The sequence below is a fragment of the Oryctolagus cuniculus genome, chromosome 1, assembly GCF_051225735.1.
Source record: "Oryctolagus cuniculus isolate XC-2025 breed Fujian yellow rabbit chromosome 1, ASM5122573v1, whole genome shotgun sequence".
Taxonomy (NCBI): Eukaryota; Metazoa; Chordata; class Mammalia; order Lagomorpha; family Leporidae; genus Oryctolagus; species Oryctolagus cuniculus.
Genome location: NC_142867.1, coordinates 39763114 through 39783257, shown reverse-complemented (window position 1 = coordinate 39783257; position 20144 = coordinate 39763114). Strand labels below are relative to the sequence as shown.

General features: G+C 36.1%; 1 protein-coding gene across 4 annotated transcripts in view; it reads left to right on the top strand.

Annotated features, from left to right (window-relative positions):
• Window positions 1–20144, top strand: part of ANO3 (anoctamin 3) — a 419821-nt gene that overhangs the window by 394939 nt on the left and 4738 nt on the right. For all 4 annotated transcript variants that reach the window (XM_051825159.3, XM_070072327.2, XM_089310426.1 and 1 more), the window contains 4 exons: window positions 49–201; window positions 2283–2430; window positions 11338–11418; window positions 11599–11704. In XM_051825159.3, coding sequence (XP_051681119.3) covers window positions 49–201; window positions 2283–2430; window positions 11338–11418; window positions 11599–11704 — 488 coding nt within the window. The remainder of the gene's footprint in view (window positions 1–48; window positions 202–2282; window positions 2431–11337; window positions 11419–11598; window positions 11705–20144) is intronic.

Below are 20144 nucleotides of genomic sequence, written 5' to 3'. Positions count from 1 at the left end.
TAATGATATGGTGTATATCATTAAATTTCTAATGCTGTCCTTTTACAGTTTTGCAATTTGGCTTTACCACCATCTTTGTTGCTGCGTTTCCTTTGGCACCTCTTTTGGCTTTGTTAAACAACATCATTGAAATCAGGCTGGATGCATACAAATTTGTCACCCAGTGGCGGAGGCCTCTACCAGCTCGAGCAACTGACATAGGTAAGAACTAGAAAATAAATGTTTTTCATGAATTATTTGAAGACTCCTTGTGTGCATTGATTTCTAATTTTTTTCTTATCTTTTCACTTCATTTTCCATGAACTTGCAAATGTACCCTCCTATTTTGTTATAGTAGGACAAAAGTCAAAGTCAACATGGCCTGATCTTAGGAGAGCATGAGTTCCTATTTTGAGTACTCCCTTTCAACCATCACAAAATCTAAATTTTAGTTAGCAAAGGAATTAAATGAATACTAACTTAGTTGAGAGGAGATTCATTTCAGGTATGCTGTTTCAAATACTTATTCATAACTTAAAAGGATTTTATATATGCCTTCACATATAAATAAACACAGTTCTATAGCAGTGCTAAGATTGCTTTAGTGGTTTTTACTATTTATTTTTTACTTTTTAGGTATTTAGTTTTTACTATTTCAAGCAACATTGAGGTGAACAGCTTTATGTGTTCTTTGTCTAATAATTTCTTCATGATAAATTCCTAGAATGGAACTTCTGTTCTAAGAATATGTACATTTAAATTTTTGATACATAATTTGGCGACATGTCCTCCAGAAATGAGCCAATTTACTCTCTCATCTTAAGCACATTAGTATAATTTTCCCATTCCCTCAGCAATACTAGATGTAGTACAAATTTCCTTCTGCTACTGTTCCATCCTTGATGATCTAAAGAGGCTAAATACATATCTTACCTTATTACATTACTGGCATTTTTGTAACTATGATATTCAATATATTTTTATTTCTTTATGACTATTAGCAAATATATGTTTTAGGAATTATATATGATTTGGTAAACTCTGTGTCCAGACTGAAAATATTAACCTTTGACACATGAATATATTGCAAACATTTTTCAAATGCTAGTATTTAATTTATTCACTTGATCATGAATAAAGTTTTAAATTTTAAATATAACCGAGTTGATACAACTTCCTTTTGGTTATCATTTTTGACATTCTTAGAAAGGCCCTTGAAACTCATGATTTTATAAACCATTGTTTGCATTATTATTTTTAGATGTCTGTTACTCAGTTTCAGTTTGTTAGTTATTTTTTGTCATTTATGATTCTATTTGAATTTTGATTATTCTGGAATTTGGTATTGGTGAAATTGAAATTTGACCCCTTTCCCTCTAATATTCTGTTTTCCCAAAATTATTAATAACAAAAATTTCTTATTTTTGATTATCATTACTTCAGTAAAATTAAAAGTTTATTTTTGTTGTAATCAACTTTTTTTACAAAAGTCAGTGTCTTGTCTTATAACTTCCTCATCAAGTAAACTCAAATCTCCTTTCTTACTTGTTTATTTTTAATTGCAACTCATTGTAGCCACATTATCAAGATTTTCAAAAAAAACAAGGGCAGGAGGCAATAACCATGCTATTTAATCTCCAATAGCATTTTTGAATATTTTTCCACAGGATTATTTTCATATCTATAGTTTTAAAGCTAAATTTAATCTTATGTGAAACATCAGTTCTGACCATAATCAAAGTATGTTAATTCTCTTTTCAACTTCAAAAGCTTTTGCATGTGTCCATAAGATGCCAGATTGACCTTCTAAAAGTAGAAAATATCAACCGACAGTAATTTGCAGATCTCAACACAAACTTCAGTTTCCTGTTGGTAATTTTCCCTCAAAAAGATACTTAACAGAGAAAAAGAAAAAGATTGTAATGAATATAGATCTTTCAGACTGCACACAATCAAGAAGAACTGGACAATTTTGTTCATTGTTTTTATTGCTTCAGCAAGTTCTGTTCGTCAAGATTTGAAATATCTTTAACATCCGTGCCATGTCTCATCAGAACAGACACGAATGATATTTCAATTTAAAAATCTTTCTAAATGTGGTCTATTTTCCCTTGGTAGAAAAAGTATACATAATTGCTGTAATACTTGGAGTGGGATGCTATATTATACTATATTAAAGTGAATAGTGGTCATAGATACAATTCCAACCTATGTAAAATCTTTCCAAAATCTGATTGATTAGAGGGTTTTCTTTTCTTTCTTTTTTTTTTTTTTTTAAACTTCTTTAATCTTTCTCCCGACAGGTATCTGGCTTGGAATTCTTGAAGGAATTGGTATATTGGCTGTGATCACCAATGCATTTGTAATTGCCATTACGTCTGATTACATCCCACGTTTTGTCTATGAATACAAATATGGCCCCTGTGCACATCATGGAGTACAGAATGAAAAGTAAGGTTGAAATTTATGCATTTTCCTGGAATATTTTGCTTCGTAATTAAAATGGAAACGTATTGGGAAGTTTTGTTCTGTGATTATTAGAGGTAATGTTTCTGACCATTGCATTTATACTGTGTTTCTCAGATGGAATCAGTGAGGTAAAAAGAGAACAATGATTTTTAGAGTAAACCATTTTAGAACTTACCTTTTTTTATTTTCAAATGCATCACTGGTATCAAAAAATCTTAAAAATATTATAAAATATTTAGAAGTTGGATTCTAGAACTGGAAAAGACTTTAGAAAACACAGAGTTCAATATTCTTTTTTTTTTTTAACTTTTATTTAGTGACTATAAATTTCAAAAGTACAACTTATGGATTGCAATGGCTTCCCCCCATAACGTCCCTCCCAGCCGCAACCCTCCCCTTTCCCACTCCCTCTACCCTTCCATTCACATCAAGATTCATTTTCGATTCTCTTTATATAAGGAAGATCAGTTTAGCATACATTAAGTAAAGATTTCAACAGTTTGCTCCCACACAGAAACATAAAGTGAAAAATACTGTTTGAGTACTAGTTATAGCATTAAATCTCAATGTACAACACACTAAGGACAGAGATCCTACATGAGGAGTAAGTGCACAGTGACTCCTGCTGTTGATCTAACAAATTGACACTCTTATTTATGACGTTAGTGATCACCCTATGCTCTTGTCATGAGTTGCCAAGGCTATGGAAGCCCCCTGAGTTCACCGACTCTGATCATATTTAGACAAGGCCATGGTCAAAGTGGAAGTTCTCTCCTCCCTTCAGAGAAAGGTACCTCCTTCTTTGATGACCTGTACTTTCCACTGCACTGGGATCTCACTCGCAGAGATCTTTCATTTAGGTGTTTTTTGTTTTTTTTTTTTTGTTTTTTTTTTTTTTTTTTTTTTTTTGCCAGAGTGTCTTGGCTTTCCATGCCTGAAATACTCTCATGGGCTTTTCAGCCAGATCCGCATGCCTTAAGGGCTGATTCTGAGGCCAGAGTGCTGTTCAGGACATCTGCCATTCTATGGGTCTGCTGTGTATCTCACTTCCCACGTTCAATATTCTTATGCAGAACTGGGGGAGTTGAAAGCCATGCTGCTTAATCAAGTTGATGAAGAGAACAAAGATAGTTTGAGGAGAAATGCAGAATATGAAGGAACTGTCAGCTATCTGAACAGAGATTTTCCAGGGATTTTATAGCTAGGTAATTTAAAGTATAGAAACTGTTGCCCTAGACTTGTCATCAATGTATGAGCTGTTAAAATTTAAATCCATACATTTAAACAGAGTTTCTAAACCTCTACACTATTTTAAATCAGGCAATTCTATTGTTTTAGAGGAGAGGGGAGTTTCGTGTGCATTGTAGTATATTTAGCAGTATCCTTGTCTCCTCCTCAAGATGTGACACCCAAACTAATGTCTCCAGACATTGCCCTGGGGACAATAACTGATTTAGATGAAAGAAGATATTGCAGAATTCAAGAAGGACGTGGACTTGAGGAACTGAGTAGAATTAGAGTAACATGAAAGAGTTACACTTGAAGATCAGCCTTATGTGTAGGTGTAGGGGCAGGAGACAGAAGACTAATAGGAGAAGCTGCCTCTCCTCATTCCTTCAAGGGCAGCCTTGTACATGCAGCTGTTCTGGATGCAAGACCGATGCCAAAACCCAATGAGCACTGATAAAGGATAAACTTGTCCCTTAACTCTAACTAATGTTTTCTCAGAACGCTGAAATAGCTATCTGAACATGAATGTCTCAATTTAATAAACACATGGGTGTTATTTTATTTTACCTTTTAGTGTCTAGTCAGAAAACTTTAAGTTGAAGTGAGCCACATTAGGTTATAGTTCTCACTCTGCGTTTGATTAAAAGGCACATTAATTCTGAACTAATTGGTTCACAAGAAAGAGTGGTCACAGGCCTTGTGATTAAAAAATTGTGTCTGAGATAACATTTTATGAACTGTAAAGTACTATTCAACTATAAGGTTTTATCTTTTTCCCCCCTAAATTCAAAATGGGCTAGAGCAGATTTTGAGTTTAAAATGTATAGAATTGTTTGCTCTCTTTGTTATGAGCTTTATTTGCTAGTATCTCTACTGCCACCTACTGGATGGTAAAAATGAGATTGGCTAGGCCAGCTCTAGTACAATTTCAGGATCTGCTTTTCTTGAGATAGAATCTGAATCCTCCATATTCAAAGACTAAGAAGGTAGACTAATGTGCAAAAATGTAGAGCATTTAAACAGTCTTGACACCCTGTTTTTATAGGAGCACCCTGCTTTCTAGGGTTTTTCTCTTTTTTTCAGGTGTCCGTAGCAGCTAACTTGGAATTTGTTCATTTAGATTGGGGATTTTCAGAGCAAGGTGACAGGATACCATGGCACTGAGAAGGAAGATATGGTGGCTGAAATTATGTGGTCTAGGAGGGTCACGGAAGTAATAATTATAACCTCTATAAGCTACTCATGCCTCAATAAATGTCATTAAATATTCCATGTGACAGAATGGGACTTGTGCACAAAGCACTTCTACATAACAAAGTGAGATGCTGCATGTCCCTAGTGTGCTTTCTGGGGTTGTTACATGAACAAACTTATTTCCAGCATGAAATAATGACTGTCAGACAAACTGCAATAGTTCACACTATTCAGTTGATATTTGTTGATATTAATAAAGTTCAAGCTTTGAGTTGAAAATCAGAATTTTAGATAACTTTTATCTACCACTTTGAGCTTGAATGCTTTCCAGCACTCAGATTTTCTCCTGATAAAAATGTGATATTAAAAATTGTTCATTTTTATATTCTATAATAAAGATACATCAATATTTGGAATATCTGTATAATTCAGAGAACTACTACATGTAGAGCTTTGGTATGAAATCAGTGAAAATTATTCAGACTTTTCTGAAGTGCTATTAAAATAGTCCTTTTTTTTCGAACTACTTATCTATGTAAAGCCAGATTTCTACTTACTCTTCAACCTAAACAACATATTGCAACAGATTTAATATAGAAATAGCTATGAGATTCTAATTTGCCATTAAAACAGACATTATAGGGATTTGCAAACATGTAAAGTAATGTCATTCTCACAATTTTTGTCTTTCAGAAAGTGTAGCTATCTTCAAAATATACCATTTTAATATAAAATTTATGGTATATTTGATGGTCATTTAAAATGAATTAATAAGTAAATATTTTGATATATTACTCAGTTCAGTGGATATTTCTATTTTGAGGGGGAGCTCTTTTGAATTCGCATTTTTTTTTAATGTTCAAGGGTCAGTCCTGAGACCCAAAATTTTGAGGAGTCCTAAAGAAAATCACCTTGTCTTTCTACAGTTTTTAACCTATAGCATAGTTTTTAATAATATATATATGTTTTAATGTTATAAAAAAGTAACCTTAACTATAACAATTCTTTGAATGTAGCTAGAAATCTAACCTGCTGATCATGGCAATAATCATTTTCCCCTTTTCCTTTCATTCCCTCTTTTTTCATCCTACTCATTTAAGAATGATGATAATCACTTCCCCTCACTTGGTTATACTGCCTTGGTAGAATCACACCTTTGGTTCTCCAAATTCTGTCCACTCTGCACTGCATGCATTTATTACCTGTAGAAAAAAACACCATTACTCACTTTCTCACACCTTGCAGGGACCTAGCAAACATTTTATTTGCCTAGTCTACTTGCTCTTCTTTTTCAGTGAGCTTTTTTGTTAGTTTCTTTTCATTCCTCAAGACTTCAGTAACTTCTTTCTTATTCTCACCTTCACCCCATCTTGCTTTCTACTTCGCTAGGATAATTGTATTGATTACAAAGGAACCTTCACAGATTATATGTTCATCGTAACATCTACCTCCCTATAGAATGCATCACATACAGTTTGCCTTCTAGTTATTACAACTTGATCTGTGCTCCTCTTAAAAGAATAATCCCTCCTCTTGACCCTGTATCCCTTCCTCTTTCCCTGAGAAATGCATCTTAATAACCTACCCTTTCTCTCACACATGGCCAATTTTGAAACATGCTCTAACTCTTCCTGTCAGTTTTCAATAAAGTCCTCCCTTATACCTACTGCCTGCCAGTCTGTCTTAGCTTTTATTTCTAACAAAACACACCCAAAGAGTTTTCTATTCCTCTTCCTATAATTCCTTTACTCCTCTCCTTCAAACTCTCCAATAAGGCATATGCCCCGCCATTTCACTGAAAGGTCTTGAATGACTTTCACGTTATCAAATCCATTTGTCAATTCCCAGTTCTCATATTCCTGACTTATGACCAGCAGTTGACAACTCATCATTCTTTTCCTGATACATTTTATTGACTTGACTTCCAGAAGGCCAAGGACTTTGATTTTCCTGCTGTGCTACTAACCACACCTGCTCAGTAACTTTTGTTAATTCTCATTTCTCAGCTTAAAAAAAAAACACATTTATTTATTTATTTGAAACTTAGAGTTACACAGAGGGAGAGAGAGAGAGAGAAAGGGAGAGAGAGAGAGAGAGGTCTTCTATCCGCTGGTCCACTCCCGAACTGGCTGCAATGGCCGGAGCTGCGCCAAGCCAAAGCCAGGAGCCAGGAGCTTCTTCCACTCTCCCACATGGGTCCAGGGGTCCAAGGAGTTTGGCCATTTTCTACTGCTTTTCCAGGCAACAACAGAGAGCTGGATCAGAAGTGGAGCAACTGGGACTCGAACCAGCCACAACATGGAATGCCAGAACTGCAGGCGGTAGCCCCACCTGCTATGCCATAGCACTGACCCCTCTCAGCTTCTTAATTTGGAGTTTACCACAGAATAAGTTTATGTATATTTTTCCTCTTTTTCTATTTTCATTTTCCTGATGGTCTCATTCAGTTTCATGTATCTAACTTCATTCGTGAATTCCAAACTTGATTATTCTACTTTGTATTTGACATCTGCTCTTATGTCCTTAATGGGCATCCCAGGCAAACTATCTGCAAATTTAAACTCAAAATTTTCCTCAAAACCTGGCCAACCTTCAGTCTTCTTCATTGCAGTCAGCAATCCCGTCCTGTGGCCCAGGCCCAAATCTTTGGGATTAGTTTGAATACCTATTTTTCCTCATACCCTATATGGTCCTCTGAAAAGCACATTGAACCTACCTTGAAAACATTATGCCACCTCAACGACTACCACATAGTTTTAGGCACTATTCTTTCTCACTTGGATTCTTTAATAGACTAACTTAAAACTTAAGTTCAATTATGTAATTCAACTGTTCAGAACTCAATAGTCTTATATCACTCTAAGAGCTGAACTCTAGTTCATACAAAGTGATCTTATCTGGACTGATTTCCTACCACTCTTTCTTCCTTCCCTTTCTTTCAACTTAATGTCCTCTCACAATTCTTGGTGCATGCTAAGTTCTTTGCTCCTTCTGCTTAAAGCTCTCTACCCACAAACATCTGCATGGATGCTTCCTTTAAGTCCTAATCTTTACTCACGTACTACTTTCTTAAGAAGGTCTATGCTAAAGAACCTATTTGAAATTTTATTCCACTAATCCCCGTTTCCCTTGCTTCACTCCATTATACTGTATAGCAGTCAGGGTTTGTTATTTTCTTCAAGGATTTCCAATATCTCCAATACCATTTTTGAAAAGATATTCCTTTACCACTGAATTGCAGTGGTGTTTTTGTCATGACTGAAGTAAGTGTGATCTGTGGACTTGATTTTGGACTCTTGCATCTATTACATTGGTCTATTTGCCTTTCCTTGCAACTACACCATAGTTCCTTATTTATTGTAGCTTAACATTAAGTCAATATGAGGTACAAAATATATCTTTTTTAAAGGATTTATTTAAAAATAGAGAGAGAGAAGGAGAGAGAGAAGGAGATATCTATCTGCTAGTTCACTCTCAAATGGCTGCCATGGCCAGGGCTGGGCCAGGCCAAAGCCAGCAGCCAGGAGCTTCTTCTGGGTCTCCTATGTGGGTGCAGGTGTCCAAGCACTTGAGCCATCTTCCACTGCTTTCCCAGGCACATCAGCAGGACACTAAAGCAAAAGTGGAGCAGCTGGGACTTGAACTTTCTGTGCCACAGCGATGGCCCAAAATGTTTCAAACATTTTCTTTTACAACATTGACCTTGGTAGAATACATTCTTTTAATTTCCATGTGAACTTCAAATTCACTTTTTGTCAGTTACCATTTAAAAAACTGAGGGAATTGACATTTCTCAACAATCCTTGAATATACTATCTGATTTCTTTTGTTTTTGTCTGTGTTGTATTATCTGAGAACTGTTTTTATTTAAAGTTCAAATGTAGCCCGCACCACAGCTCAATGGCTAATCCTCCACCTGAGGCGCCGGCACACTGGGTTCTAGTCCCAGTCAGGATGCCGGATTCTGTCCCGGTTGCCCCTCTTCCAGGCCAGCTCTCTGCTCTGGCCAGGGAGTGCAGTGGAGGATGGCCCAAGTGCTTGGGCCCTGCGCCTGCATGGGAGACCAAGAGAAAAGACCTGGCTCCTGGCTTCGGATCAGCACGGTGCGCCGGCTGCAGCGGCCACTGGGGGGTGAACCAAAGGAAAAGGAAGACCTTTCTCTGTCTCTCTCTCTCACTGTCCACTCTGCCTGTCAAAAAAAAAAAAAAAAAAAAGTCAAATGTAGATGTTCTATAAATCAGATTTACGACTTGTATTTTGTTTTGATCAAATAATTTGTAGATTATTTTGTGTTCCTTAAGAACCCAATTATGCCATATGTAAATAACGAGAGATTCATATATTCATTGTATTAATTTGTTATATATTTTTCTTCTACTTGTGTAATCTGTGTTGAATAAAAGCGCTAACCGTGAAAATATTTCTCTTGTCCTTGGCCTTAGGAGGAAGTGTTCAACATATTGGACATTTCACTATTGACTATATTAGTAGTTTTTTGCAGGTATTCTTTATCAGATTAAGATCTTATCAGATTTTAGTTTGCTGAGTGGTCTTTTCATGAATGCCAAATTATTTTAACTAATTTTATTTATCTATTATAATTATTGTATCATTTTCTCCTTTTGTTTCATTAATGTGGTGAATTTTATTGATCAATTTTTATATGATAGAGAATAGTCTTAGATTGTGAGAATCAGCTCCACGTGCTTGTGAGGTTCACTTTAAACTTGTTGTTTTGCTCCACACAGCTTCAAATCTTTGAGAGGGTAACTAGATGTGTGTTAGAGGTAGGCTTCTCTATCATGACTTGTAACAGGCCTTTGTCTCTTACATGTTATAAGACTCTGCAAGACTTCATTCTGCCTTTTGGAAGCTTCACATTCAGCTGGCCTTCCCCTGACCCTGCCTCCTGGAATACCCAAGAACATAGCAAATATCTCATGACTAAAATGTCCAGACTTTTCTGATTTTGTACTTTCCCGCAAAATACTACTAATATTTGTCTTATTCCAACTACTGGAACTGTAATAATAATTGTCATTTATCATTATGTTTTTAGAATTTTATCTACGAAATATATGAAATCTGTTCTCTTTATATGAATAAAAAACAGTAAAAATCTTTAAGATGCCCAGACATTTGGGAATTCTTTTGCTAATCCATCATCCCAGTGCCATGCAAAGTGCCACATGGCAAAGCTATAGGTTTCTCTTGGTAGAAACCCTCTGCCTTGCTGAGACCAACACTCAGTATTCATCCATTCATCCAAATTTGACAAGTATATGCCTGCAGGAGAGAAAAGAATCAGTGCTTGTCAGTTTCCCTAAGTATTTTTCTCTCTCTGGAACTTTCATTCATCTAGATCTTGTTTCCACACATTTTAAATATCTGTAAAATCATGAATTTTTGTTTTGTTTTATTTTTTTCTTTTGTTTTTGACAGGCAGAGTGGACACACACACACACACACACACAGAGAGAGAGAGAGAGAGAGAGAGAAAGAGAGAAAGGTCTTCCTTTACTGTTGGTTCACTCTCCAATGGCCGCTACGGCCAGCGCGCTGTGGCTGGCGCACCACACTGATCCGAAGCCAGGAGCCAGGTACTTATCCTGGTCTCCCATGTGGGTACAGGACCCAAGCACTTGGGCCATCTTCCACTACACTCCTGGGCCACAGCAGAGAGCTGGACTGGAAGAGGGGCAACCGGGGCAGAATCCGGCGCCCGGACAAGGAATAGAACCCCGGGGTGCTGGCGATGCAGGCGGAGAATTAGCCTATTGAGCCGTGGCACTGGCATGAATTATTTTTTAACTGCTGGAGGATTGACCTAGTGTAGCTCATGTGGAAGAGCCATTTCATTTTTTATTTTCATAGCACATATTACCTTTTAACACTATGCAATTTAATTATTAATTGTGAGTCTTGTCTTCACTTCTCTCCCATTAAAATGTGAGCTCCTCAGAGATAGGGATTGTTTGCCTGCTTTGTTTACTTTTAAATACTGAGCATCAAGGATTTTTCTAACAAATTGTAAGTCCTCAATAAATAAATATTTAATAACTTAATAAATAGGTAACAAATAAATAATGTTTTTTTGACTGGTTACTTAATTATAAATAACCATGTAGTGTTAGAAGCATGCTTATTTTAAAACACATGCAGTTTTAACACCTAGGAAATAACTGATATAATGTCTGGTACACAGTAACTGCTTAATAAATGTAAATCAATGAAGGGTAAAATGGGAACTATTGCGAGAAAATAGCAAGAGAAGAGTATACATCATTAAGGTACAATTCAGGTGTGTTGGAAGTTATGGGATGGAATAAGACAACTCAGTTGGTAGGAGTTTATAGTAGGAATGAAAAGAATAATGCATTTATACAATCTGTCATTTCTAATAAAGAACTGGAATAGAAACTTATTAATATCTGAATCACGTGACACTTTTCTTTTTCTTCCCAGCTGCTTAAAGGGTTATGTCAATAACAGCCTAGCCTTCTTTGACCTGAGTGAGCTCGGCATGGGGAATTCTGGCTATTGCAGGTACTTACTTATAATTAATAGTTGTCTGTCCTGTTTGCTTTCACGATTCCATCCCCTCCCTGCTATTTGCTAATGAATGCATTTAAACTGTTATGTTGAAGTTTTGGCAAATCTAGAAAATTCTGGGTTCCCATGCTTTGGAATTCCATTTTTTTGTTTGTTTGTTTCTGTGCATTTCAGGTATCGTGACTACAGAGGGCCCCCTTGGAGTTCCAAACCCTATGAGTTCACCTTACAATACTGGCACATCCTTGCTGCTCGATTGGCCTTCATTATTGTGTTTGAGGTTAGTCACAAACTAAAAGAAAATTATTGTAGGAAAATGATTTGCAAACTAATATATATAAGTTCGTTTTTAAAATCAATTCCCTGTTGATTCCAAAAATGTTCTTAGGTAGGCCCAAGCATAATTTTCTGATGCAATTGAGCCATTACAACAAGAGAAAACACAGCAAGACCTGAATAATATAAGATGTAGGCTAGTGGGTATTTATACTGGGAAATTAAGGTAAAGGAAATGGCTCCACAAATCAACTAAAAACATTTGAGCATCCTAGTTTTGAGACTCCTGGTAGCCACGTATCAAAGGGAAAGGATAGTTTGTATCATGATACAAAAAAAAAAAATCCATCATGATAGAAGAACTGATTTTCTGAACAAGCAACTTTAATTTCAGTTGATCACATGTGCTTTTGTATATAAAAAGATAATTTTTAAATTATTAAAAATGCATAGATTTGAGCCGGCGCCGTGGCTCAATAGGCTAATCCTCCACCTTGCGGCGCCAGCACACCGGGTTCTAGTCCCGGTCGGGGCGCCGGATTCTGTCCCGGTTGCCCCTCTTCCAGGCCAGCTCTCTGCTATGGCCAGGGAGTGCAGTGGAGGATGGCCCAGGTGCTTGGGCCCTGCACCCCATGGGAGACCAGGAAAAGCACCTGGCTCCTGGCTCCTGCCAGGATCAGCGCGGTGCGCCGGCTGCAGCGGCGGCCATTGGAGGGTTAACCAACGGCAAAGGAAGACCTTTCTCTCTGTCTCTCTCTCTCTCACTGTCCACTCTGCCTGTCAAAAAAAAAAAAAAGCATAGATTTAATTATCATATTCATGCAATAATATTAGATTGTAAACTTGTAAAAAATTTTGGGTGAAGCTGCAATTGTCATTGTCTTCTTTATCATAAAATCAGCTTCATACCATAAAGAACACAGCACTGGAAAGAACTGAATATCTACTCTAAGATAACAGTAAGGCTAATGAAAACATTTTAAATGAACCTGTTTCCTATGGTCAAAATTATGAAGAGAAAGAAATAATCATACCTAATACTTCTGGAACAAGTCTTCAAAGGCAACTTCAACCTTCAGTGGATCTCCAAAAGTACTTCAGATTCTACGGGGAAGTGTCCCTCATGCATAAACTAAGGTGTTGACTTCTAAAAATCTTATCCAGGACTTCAATTCTTTTAGTCATTGATTCCTCATGTCAATAAAAATGCCTCCTGATAAAGTGGGACTTTGTACTTTATTGCAGGTAGTCCCAAGGTTTCAAGCATATTTCAAATCAGTGATTCAGTTAAGTGTGTGTGTGTGTGTGTGTTTAAATATACACTTTTCTTCTACTTTTGGAACAGAGTTAATCACATGCCCCAGTACATAGCAGCCTGTGATTATGAATCCATGTGATTTTCTTTATTTTTTCTTTATTCTCCATTACTAATTCCCTTAAATACTCTAAAAACACGTGCTTTTCTTCAGTGTAGGTTCTTGCACATATATATTTGCATATATTCGTTTATTTAAAAACATATGCATATGTTATTTATAGTATTCTATTTTAAAAATAAGTAGTAGTGGAGCCAGCAGCGCCTTGGCTCACTTAGTTAATCCTCTGCCTGCAGAGCCGACATCCCATATAGGCACCGGGTTCTAGTCCCGGTTGCTCCTCTTCCAGTCCAACTCTCTGCTGTGGCCCAGAAAGACAGTGGAGGATGGCCCAAGTGCTTGGGCCCCTGCACCTGCATGGGAGACCAGGAGGAAGCACCTAGCTCCTTGCTTCGGATCAGCAAATGGCTGTGGCGGCCATTTGGAGTGTGAACCAAAGGAAGGAAGACTTTTGTCTCTGTATCTCTCTCTCACTGTCAAATTAAAAAAAAAAAAGTAGTAGTATGTAATAAAACTAATTTTCTCTCTTACCCATTTTACTTGTCTTTGCTGAAGAGAAAGATCTAGATGTGAGTTCTATCTATGTTTAGATAATTTCTTCTGTCTCCTCTATGATATTTCATTGTATTTAAATACCATTTTCTCCTATGGATGGAATTTAAGGTCTGCAACAATATTCATAACTTCAAATGAATCTCATATTAACACTACAGGATATGTTATATTTTTGACATACAAAGGATTTCTAAGAAGTGTGGGATTGCTAATTTCTGTGCATACTTGGTTTCACATAGCACTGTAAGATTGCTGTCCAAATGGACTGCAACTATCTCAACTGTGTGGATAAGATTTCATTCCCTTAAATTTTTCAACATACTTTCATTTTATCTGACTTGCTAATATTTTACAGTTGGATAAAAGTAAGAATATTTTGCTTTATTTTTTACAAATTAATAGTTTTATTGATATATAATTCAATTACTCTAAAACTACAGTATTGTAAGTGCACTATTCAACGAATCATAGTAAATGATCTACCAAGATTGTTCTTTTTTTTAAATTTTATTTAAGTTATACAAGCTTCATGTATTTCATATACACAGATTTAGGAACATAGTGATACTTTTCCCTGACCCACACCCCATTCACATTCCAACCCTTCTTCCTACTTCCTCTCTCACATCCCCACTCTTAATTTTTACAGAGTTCTATTTTAGGTTCACTTAATATTTGTATAGTTAACCCTACTCTAAGTAAAGGAGTTCAGCAAATATTATGAAGTTAAAAAAAAAACTATTTCTCAATGGAAGAGACAAAGGCTATAACCAATCATCAAATCTCAAAACGTCTATTTCACTCCAATACATTACATTTCAGATACTCTGTTACCTCAGATCAGGGAAAACATGATGTATGTCTTTTTGGGACTGGCTTATTTCACTAAGCATAATGGTTTCTGATTGTGTCCATCTTGTTGCAAAAGACAGGATTTCTTTTTTATATAGCTGCGTAGTATTCCATAGTGTATATATACTATAATTTCTTTATCCAGTTTAACTGATGGATGTCTGGATTGATTCCATATCTTAGCTATTGTGAATTATGCTGCAGTGAACATGGGGGTGCAGATAACTCTTTCAGACAGTGATTCTTTGGTTTGGGTAAATTCCCAGGATTGGGATGACTGGAATATATGGTAGGTCTAAATTCAGATTTTTTAGGAATCTCCATACTGACTTCAATAGTTACTGCACAAATTTACATTCCCACCAACATTAGATTAGGTTCCTTTTTTACCCACATCCTTGCCAGCATTTGTTGTTTGCTTATTTCTTTAGGAGAGCCATTCTAACTGGACTGAGGTGAAACCTCATTGTGGTTTTGAATTGTGTTTCCCTGATGGGTAGTGTTCCTGAGCATTTTCTCAAGTGTCTGTTAGACATTTGAATTTCTTTACTTGAAAAATTCCTGTTCAAGTCCTTTGCCCATTTCTTATCAAATGGTTTGTTTTGTTGTTGTTGAATTTCTTGAGCTCTTTATAAATTCTGGATGTTAACCCTTTATCAGTTCCATGGTTTGTAAATATTCACTACCATTCTGTCGGTAGCCTCTTCACTTTGCTTAATGTTTCTTCTGCAGTGCAGAAGCTTCTCATCTTGATGTAATCCAATTTGTCAATTTTGGTTTTGTTTGCCTGTGCCTCTGGGGATTTTTCCAAGAAGTCTTTGCCTATGCCAATGTCTTGCAGAGTTTCCCCAATGTTCTCTAGTAATTTAATGGTATCAGGTCATAGATTTAGGTCTTTGATCCATTTTGAGTGGATTTTTGTGTAAGGTCAGGGTCTTGCCTCATACTTCTGCATGTGGAGATCCAGTATCCCCACCACCATTTGTTAGAGACTATCCTTGCTCTGGGGATTGATTTTAGCTTCTTTGTCAAATATAAGTTGGTTGTAGAAACTTGCATTGATTTCTCATGTTTCTATTCTATTCCATTGGTCTATCCATCTGTTTTTGTACCATTATCAGACTCTTTTGATTATAAATGCCCTGTAGTATGTCTTGAAGTCTGTATTGTGATGCTGGGTTTCTTTTTGTTGTATAAGATTGCTTTAGCTATTCAGGATCTCCTGTGTTTCCATATGAATTTCAGCATAATTTTTCTAGACTTGTGAAGAATGTAATATTTTTTATTGGGCTTTCACTGAATCTGTAAATTACTTTTGGTAGTATGGACATTTTGATAATGTTGATTCTTCCAATACATGAACATAGATTTTTCCATTTTTCTAATGTATCTTCGATTTCTTTCTTTAGTCTTTTGTGATTTTCAGCATAGAAATCATTGACATCTTTCATTAAATTTATTCCAAAATATTTGATTCTTTTTGGAACTATTGTGAATGGGACTGATATTAAATGTTCTTTCTCTGCCATGGCATTGTCTTGTATATACAAAGGCTATTGATTTGTTTTTTTGTTTGTTTGTTTATTTGTTTGTTTTGATTTTATATCCCGCCAATTTACCAAACTCCAAACTCTTATGAATCCCAACAGTTTCTATTGGAGTCTTTGGATTCCCTTTATATAGAATCATGTCATCTGCAAATAAGGACATTTTGATGTCTTTCTTTCCAATTTGTAGCCTTTCAATTTCTTTTTCTTGCCTAATGGATCTGGCTAAAACTATCAGGACTATATTGAGTAGCAGTGGTGAATGGATATTTGTGTCTGGTTCCAAACCTTAGAGGGGATACTTTCAGCTTTTCCCTTTTCAATTTGATGCTGGACATGGATTTGTGATAATTTGCTTTGATTGTGTTGAGGAATGTTCCTTCTATACCCAATTTTCTTAAGGTTTCATCATGAAAGGATGTTGGACTTCATCAAATGCTTCCTCTGCATTTATTGAGATAACCATATGATTTTTGTTCTTCAGTTTATTGTGATGTATCTCATTGATTTGCAAATGTTGAACCATCCCTGCATAACAGGGATAAATCCCATTTGATCCAAGTGAATGATAGTTCTGATTTGCTGTTGGATTCTATTAGCTAATATTTTATTAAGGATTTTTTATTTGAAAGTCAGAGATACATAGAAAGCGGAGAGGCAGAGAGAGAGAGAGAGAGAGAGAAATCTTCCATCTGATGGTTCACTCCCCAATTGGCGGCAATGGCCAGAGCTCCACTGATCCAAAGCTAGAAGTCAGGAGCTTCTCCCAGGGGCCCGAGGACTTGGGCCATCTTCTATTGCTTTCCCAGGCCATAACAGAGAGATGGATAGGAATAAGAGCAGCCGTGACTAGAACCAGCATCCATATGGGATGCCAGCGCTTCAGACCAGGGCATTAACCCACTGCACCAAAGCACCAGCCCCAGGATTTTTGCATTTATCTTCATCAGGGATATTGGTCTATAGTTCTCTTTCTCTGTAGTATCTTTTTCTGACTTAGGAATTAAGGTGAAGCAGGCTTCATAGGAGTTTGGGAGGATTCCTTCCCTTTCAGTTGTTTTGAATGGCTTAAGAAGAGTTGGAATTAGTTCTTCTTTAAATGTCTGGTAGAATTCAACATTGAAGCCGTCCATATCTGGGCTTTTCTTGAATACTGACTCAATTTCCAACTTGGCTATCGGTCTGTTTTGGATTTCTATATCTTCATGACTCAATTTTAGTAGATTGTATGTGTCTAGGAATATATTCATTTGTTCTATGTTTCCCGAATTGTAGGCATACAGCTCTTTATAGTAATTCCTGATGATATTTTTAATAATATGGTATCTATTGTTACATTTATTTTTCATTTCTGATTTTATTTATTTTTAGATTGATTTATTTATTTGAAAAGCAGACTTATGGAGAGTCAGAGGCGAGAGAGAGGGAGAGAGGAGTCTTTCATCCATTGATTCACTCCCCACATGCCCACATTGGCTGGAGCTGCACCAATCTAAAGCCAGGAGCTAGGTTCCAGGAGATTCTTCCAGGTGTCCCACATGGATGCAGGGACCCAAGAACTTCAGCCATCTTCTACTGCTTTTCCAGGTCTTAACAGAGAATAGGATTGGAAGTAGAGCAACCAGGACTGGAACTGGTGCCCTTATGGGATTCCAGCACTGGGTGTGGAGGCTTTATCCATTACGCCATGGCTCTGACCCCTCTGATTTTGTTGACTTGAGTCTTTTCCCTCTTTTTTTGGTTAGTTGGGCCAATGGTGTATCAATTTTGCTTATTTTTTCAGAAAGAAAAACCAGCTCTTCGTTTCACTGATCTTTTGTGTTTTTTTCCTTTCAATTTTGTTTATTTCTTCTCTATTTTTAATTACTTATTTCATCTCACTAATTTTGATTTTGTTTGTTGTTTTTCTAGGTCTTTGAGATGCATTGATTGCTCATTTATTTGGTATCTTTTTAATTCTTCATATAGGCACTGATTGCTATAAACTTTCCTCTTAACATGGCTTTTGCTGTATCCCATGTTTTGAGAGAATGTATTATCATCTTCATTCGTATCAGACAATTTTTGATTTCTCTTTTGATTTCTTCTGTGACTCACTGTTACATATGATCTAGAGATTCTTGAGCTGTTGATTTGCAGCTTCATTCTACTGTGGTCAGAGAAGATGCATGGTATATATTGATTTTTTTAATTTGCTCATACTTGTATTGATGGCCTAGCATATGATCTATCCTAGAGAAAGTTCCATGCACCTGTGAGTAAAATGTGTATTCTGCAAGTGTGGGGTGAAAAGTTCTGTAGCTATCAGTTAGGTCCATTTGGTCCATTACTGTGATTAGCTGCATTGTTTTTTTTTTGTTTTTCTGTCCTGTTGATCTGTTCATTGATGAAAGTGGGGTGTTGAAATCCCCTGTTACTGTTGTACTGTAGTCTATCTTTCCCTTTAGATCCATTGACATTTCTTTTAAATAGCCACTGCCCTGTAATTGGGTGCATATACACTTATTATAGTCACATATTCCTGTTGAGTTGATCTCTTAATCATTACATAGTGGCCCTCTTTGTCTCTTTTAACAGTGTTTACGTTAAAGTCTATTTTGTCTGATATTAGGATGGTAGCACCTGAACTTTTTTGCTTTCTGTTAACATGAGATATCTTTTTCCATCCTTTCACTTTCAATGTGTTGTGTATTTTTGTTGATGAGATGAGTTTCTTGTAGGTAACAAATAGATGGGTCATCTTTTTTAATCCATTCAGCCAGTCTCTATCTCTTAACTGGAGAGTTGAGGACATTTGCATTCAAGGTGATCATTGATAAGAACATAGCCCTTCCACTGTTCTGTAAATATTCCTGTCATTTACTTTGTATTTATTTTGTACTTTTACTAGAGTTTTTCAGCCTTCACATTTTTTCATAATAATGACTATCTTTCTGTGCTTCTGTGTATAGTACATCCTTAAGCATCTTTTGTAAGCCTGGACAAATGGTGATAAATTCAATATCCACTTGTTGTGGAAGATCTTTATTTCACTTTTATTCATAAATAAGAGCTTTTCTGCATACAGTGTCCTGGTTTGACAGTTTTTTTTTTTCTTTTAAAACTTGGACCATATCCTGCCATTCTCTTCTAGCCTATAGGGTTCTGATAAGTCAAATGTGCATCTAATTGGATATCCTCTGAAAGTAATCTGGGCTTTAACTTTTTGTTTTAATTTCTTCTGCAATGAAATTGATCATCACTTTCAGTACTAGAAAGCCTCTTTTTGGTAAATATATAACCAAGGCTCATTTTTTATTACATTTCCAGCATGTTGGCAAATGTTGGTATGTACTTATATACTCTACATATTAGTCCTTCACCAGTTATGAACATAAGAAATATATTTTCCTTCTCTTTTCTACTAATTTTTATTAGGAGATAAAAATAAAACATAACAAATAAATAAATTTATAAATAAAAATTAAATTTTAATGTATTTTACCTGATAAAGCACAGCACATCCAACCCCCAACACATATATTCTACTTTTTTCTAAATTACTATAGTAACTTGGATTTATTAATAGTTTATCTCCATTTCAGAATTTATCTTTCAGTTTCCTTTAAATACAATGAAAGAGTTTCAGTGGACATTTCCTTTGTAGAAGTCATAAGAATATTTTTACTTATTTATAAAAACTGTGCTATTTCATTAGTACACCTGAGATTTACTAAAATCATTATTACATAATAGTGTTTAAAGTATTCTTTTGCTTACTAATTCATTTTAATTTATATAGACTTTTAAATATTTTTGTGGCTATAATGAGTGATATTTTATCCTCCATTATGTGATTTGATTTTTGCTGATATGCCAGAAGGCTAATTTTTATAAGATTTATTTATTTATTAGAAAGTCAGAGTTACACAGAGAGAGGAGAGGCAGAAAGAGAGAGAGAGGCTTTCCATCTGATGGTTCATTCCCCAATTGGCTGCAACAGCCAGAGCTGTGCAGATCCGGTGCCAGGATCCAGGAGTCAGGAGCTTCTTAAGGGTCTCCCACGTGGGTGCAGGGGCCCAAGGACTTGGGCCATCTTATACTGCTTTCCCAGGCCACAGCAGAGAGCTGAATT